This window comes from Temnothorax curvispinosus, unplaced genomic scaffold (assembly GCF_003070985.1).
Source record: "Temnothorax curvispinosus isolate PA1 unplaced genomic scaffold, ASM307098v1 QBEX01008783.1, whole genome shotgun sequence".
NCBI lineage: Eukaryota > Metazoa > Arthropoda > Insecta > Hymenoptera > Formicidae > Temnothorax > Temnothorax curvispinosus.
In genome coordinates this window covers 3,038-7,983 of record NW_020218563.1, presented here as the reverse complement: position 1 = coordinate 7,983, position 4,946 = coordinate 3,038, and the positions used below count along the sequence as shown (strand labels likewise).

The following is a 4,946-nucleotide window of genomic DNA, read 5'->3' as shown; positions in this document are numbered from 1 at the left end:
ACTCAAAATAAGTAAGTAATCACTAGCCAAATAATCACTTACAGTATAAAATTTCTGTAAGGGAACAGAATTGGCGGAAAGCAAAAACATGATATACATATTTTTCAGATTCAAAATGAATTTTTCTTCAGCTTAATAAAAAAGTGATTTATAAAGTTACGCGTATAAATATAAAAATTATATATAATAATACCATCACTCCCTTACCGAGAAAGATATAAAACAAAAAGTAATCTAACTTTTGTAAGCAAAATCATTGCTATTCTATTTATATAACGAAAACGATAAAAATGACGATTAACATGAATCATCCGTTGTTAAACTCTAATCTAATGAAGAAAGTTTAATAAAACGTGCCATTACTTTATATAACCCGCTGCATCTGATAAGATAATTTATCAATTATCGCTTTCATCATCAATCCCTTATCATTCCTGCTTACGTGCAAGCGACTTATCGGGGAATCTACATAAGTATATAAAGTAGATGGAATGAACATTTGCGTCGAAATTTCGTCTCTTATCCGTTATTAAAGATACAACAAAATGACATTCACAAAATTATTTGTGTTGACGGTGGTAATCTGCATTAATCTGCAGGAAATTTCTGGGCACGGGATGATGTTTGACCCTATAAACAGAAGTAGTGCATGGAGGAAAGGTTTCCCTGTAGAACCAAACTACACTGACAATGAACACTTCTGCGGAGGATACGGTGTATGTATAGAAGACTATAAAACCGATTGCGAAATTTTGTAAAAATAATGTTCCTTGATCTTAATTGATATTTTCTTAATTGTTAGTAAAATTTACTAAAATATATCAATAGTTCGCGCTATTTTAATGTTAAAATTAACAGTAAAATGTAATAGATTTAAGTAAATAAAAAGTTTAAAAGCAAAAAAATTTTTTACTCAAAGAGAAGAACTATATTTTATCCTATAAATATAAGTTTGATTATCAATCATCAATTAATTGATCAATTCAATCAGCATAATTGCTTGCAGCAAAATTTTTAACTATGTGTATAATTCGTTGTCCATAATCCTTTCTTTTCATATATCTATCAAACAATAAAAAATTAATAATTCTATCTATGTTAACAAAATTCTGTAACCTTATTGCTATAATATAATCTTGTTTAACAAATATTACTAAACACATCTTATAAAATAAATTATATATATATATATATATATAACAAATAATGGTTTTTTATAATAATATAAATAACTTGATTAGAAGAAAGAAGAGACGAGAAATTCTCAATTGACTATATTAAAAAAGAATAAATACTTTCCTACCAGATTCATCACGGTAAAAATGGCGGTAAGTGCGGAGAATGCGGCGACGATTATTCTTTACCCCGGCCACGGCCAAATGAAAATGGCGGCATCTATGGAACAGGTGTCATCGTTCAAAAGTGAGTAAATCGTACACAGTGATACCGTTCTAACAAATCAAATTTATAATTAAAACGCTGTAAAATTTTTATTTAGTACATTCTTTAATTTATCTTCCAATTCTAACACGTTATTCAGTCAAAATCAAATATAATTCTGTGATTCAGTTTCATGGATTATCTCAACCCCTAAACGTGTAATAACATCGATAGCCAGACTCTATTAAGATTGGAGTACTCTTTTTGTGTATGTTAGATTATACTGTTACATTGAATTACGTTATATAAAAGAGGATATATATATCATTTTACGTAGATACAAGGCAGGTTCCACCATCGATGTGACCGTTCGCCTCACCGCCAGCCATCTGGGTCACTTTGAATTCCACCTTTGCCCGCTAAAATCAGAAAAGGAATTAGAAACCGATGTGTGCTTCAATAAGTATCCCTTACCATTGGCTAATGGTAGCGGCTATAAATACCCCATTAAAATCCACGGCTCTAGGGATCACTCTCTCAAGCTGGTTCTACCAAAAGGTGTCACGTGTAAACAATGCGTAATCAGGTAGGGATTGAGAACAAAATCTCGTTTGATTTCAACGTTGTTAAGTCTGGATCTCAAGCAAAATATTAACGCTTAATTACTCTTAATTATAAAAACAATATGTCTAATTTTAAAAATTAAAGATGTAAAAAAACATCGATGAAAAATTTAGTGAGAAAGAATTAATTAAATAATAGGTATATAACTGAAATAATATAAAGATTGGTTCTTTTTTTAGGTGGCATTACCGCACCGGAAATACCTGGGGCACTTGTGAGGACGGAACAAAAGGCATGGGCTGTGGCCCCCAGGAAACGTTCAGAAGCTGTGCTGATGTCACTATTACGAATTAGCTTATCACGGACCTCAGATCGAATTTATTAGCTTTATGTCATCTCGAAAGTATTGGGTTCATGCCAAAAAAATTGTACAAAACTAAATTTTCTTAAAGAATTGTTGAAGAAATCTCTAATCTAATCAGGATCTTGACTGAATAAATAGCAGAGAAAGTAACGTATTTGAATACGAATAAAAGAGAATGAAGATTTCGTGTCCTTTGCCCTTAAAAATCAATTTCAGAAAGACAAATTTTCAAGTTCTTTACATCTACATGAAATGTTTATCGCCATGTACTTCCGCATTGCGAAGACAGCAAGCAACATAATTCTTAAAGGCTTTATCTAAAATACAAAACTCAAATATTGTTCTTAATATGTATTGTTTATTCAGATAAATTGAAAACAGATTTTTAACACATTTTAACTTGAAAAAAATTATAATCTTTCAATAAAGACTGGTTCAAGCGATATTACACTATTCCAACCTGATATAAAGCTACGTTTTAGTAATATAATCGTTTTAAGTAATCCGAATAGTTTAAAAGCAAAATGTATAAAATTCACAAAAAGTTAAGCATAAGATTTCACCCTATGACCGAAAATTTATTTAGTCTAAATTGTATGTTATACGCGTCCCAGGAGTTGTGTAATAAAATGCAATACGACATGTGTACTCATATTAATCATTGTTTTTCATTTTCGTGGATTTATACTATTTAAAATTATATTAGTGTTGACGAAACTTACTAAACATTTTAAATTTAAAATCAATTTATAATAAAAATCCAACTTTCTTCTATAAAAATTTGTATTAAACATCGATTCAATTCAATAATTAAAATCAAAGGAAATAAAATGGAGCTAATGAACGGTGCTAATTCTTAGACGTAATTTTTATTTAATTATTACTTATTTATTTCTATTTATGCTATTATTGTTGCTCATTGTTTTCTAATTTCTGATTTCTAAATACGGTGCAACATTTTTGAAAATGTCTTTAGAAAATGTATCTGGCGTACGAAGGCTGATGCATTTATATGGCGCCTAGTGCAAGTGTCTACGACCTGTAGCAAGGCTAACGCGGCCGTACCCGTACCCGGGCTCACGGGTAGAAGGTAGAACTGGTGGAAGACGCACACGAAGAAGAGGTAGGCCAATGCGAGGCTCGTCGGCGGTGGCGAATCCCGTTCACCGCGGTACTGCCTGCACTACAGCTCCGGCCTCGGCACGGATCGCCAACGAAACGAGAGAGAGCGGCCAGTCGATCGGTCACCGTGCACGCGTGCTTTCAGCGGTGTCCCCGGACTCCCCGGCAGTGTTTCGAGAACTGCGAACTCTACAAATTCCTACTCTTTCTCTCTTTCTTTCTCTGCCTCTCTTTCCCTCTCTCGCTCCCTCTCTATCCCTCAGTCCCCTTCACATACATACGCACATACGAAGTGGACCGTTCTCTCTTTCTCTCTCTCTTTCTCTCCACGCCATCCAAGTCTCTGAAACTCGTTTCAGTCAGCCACGGACTGCCCGTTGTTCCCGCGTTGTTGGTTCACGCGCGTTGCTGGTCGCGGGCAGCAGCCTCACCGCGCAGGAGAACGCGGACTTGGATTTTCCCTTCCTGATCCCCGTTTCCGGTCTTTTCGCCGACGAAATTAGTGGGGTGCGTGTGAACGAGCGAGTGTTTACGTGTATATACGTCTGTGCAGAAGAATGCGGTAGGATGCGTATCCAGGAAAGATGTTTCCTGCTGGGTCTCTGCCTCTTAGGCGGGGTCGCCTTTTCCCTGACAGCCAATGCTGAAACACCAGTTACCACGACACCCGGTAAGCTTCCTTCGGGAATAAGCTCCTATAAAAAATACCTTGTATTACATATTACTAAAAAAAAAAAAAATCGCGATGATAGGCGACAAGAAATTATAATATGAGAAAATATTTGAAAAAAAAAACCACATTCCGTAAGCAAAAAGTTATCCAAAAGTACACCAATTATCTATAATATCTATGTTAAGGAAATGATTACTGATACCGAAGAAAAGATTATTGAAATTGTTGGTAACAATATTAATGAAGAATGTCCTTTGTATAAAAATCTTAAAAAAAAATATCTTCCTTGTTTTTATCATTATCATTCACATAAACCGTAAGAAAACAACTTTGAAAAATTATACGTGGTAAAAATTTAGGAGATTTCTTTGAAAATATGTTCCTTTAGATTTTGTCTTACATTGTCTTTCAAATACTTGCGTTACGTGAGTGAAGATGTAAATACTGATAACGAGAGAAAGGGAAGTTTTATAAATTTCCTTACATTTTTTCCTTCTTAATTTTAAACGAGACATTTATCCGAGATGCGTTTTATATCATTTGCGTAATAATATAACGCGCGGGTTCATTAAAGCGGTGAATGAAACGCGTAGGATTGCGTGACGCAGCCAAAGACTTTAACGACCGCGCAAGAGAGGCGCCCGGATTTCCCAGGCTCTCTTGCGGCATTCGCGTCACATCTCACATCGGGCTGAATTAAAGAAAATCAATTCTAGGATATCTTCGCGGTTTTTCTGAGAATGACTCGCAATAGCGAAACAGTCTCCTTCGCGAGACATTCATTCGTATTTATATCAGTCACTCAATTAATAAGATGTAATTTCATACTATCTTATTAAGGTT

The 4,946-nt window shown here is 34.5% G+C and overlaps 1 protein-coding gene across 1 annotated transcript; it reads left to right on the top strand.

The window, feature by feature from the left end:
• Positions 1-214: 214 nt before the first annotated feature.
• LOC112458188 lies at positions 215-2,966 on the top strand. The gene is made up of 4 exons (XM_025021641.1): positions 215-716; positions 1,307-1,422; positions 1,718-1,966; positions 2,184-2,966. The coding sequence occupies exons 1-4, from the start codon at positions 546-548 to the stop codon at positions 2,296-2,298; spliced, it is 651 nt and encodes a 216-aa protein (XP_024877409.1). The 5' UTR covers positions 215-545; the 3' UTR covers positions 2,299-2,966.
• Positions 2,967-4,946: the final 1,980 nt, after the last annotated feature.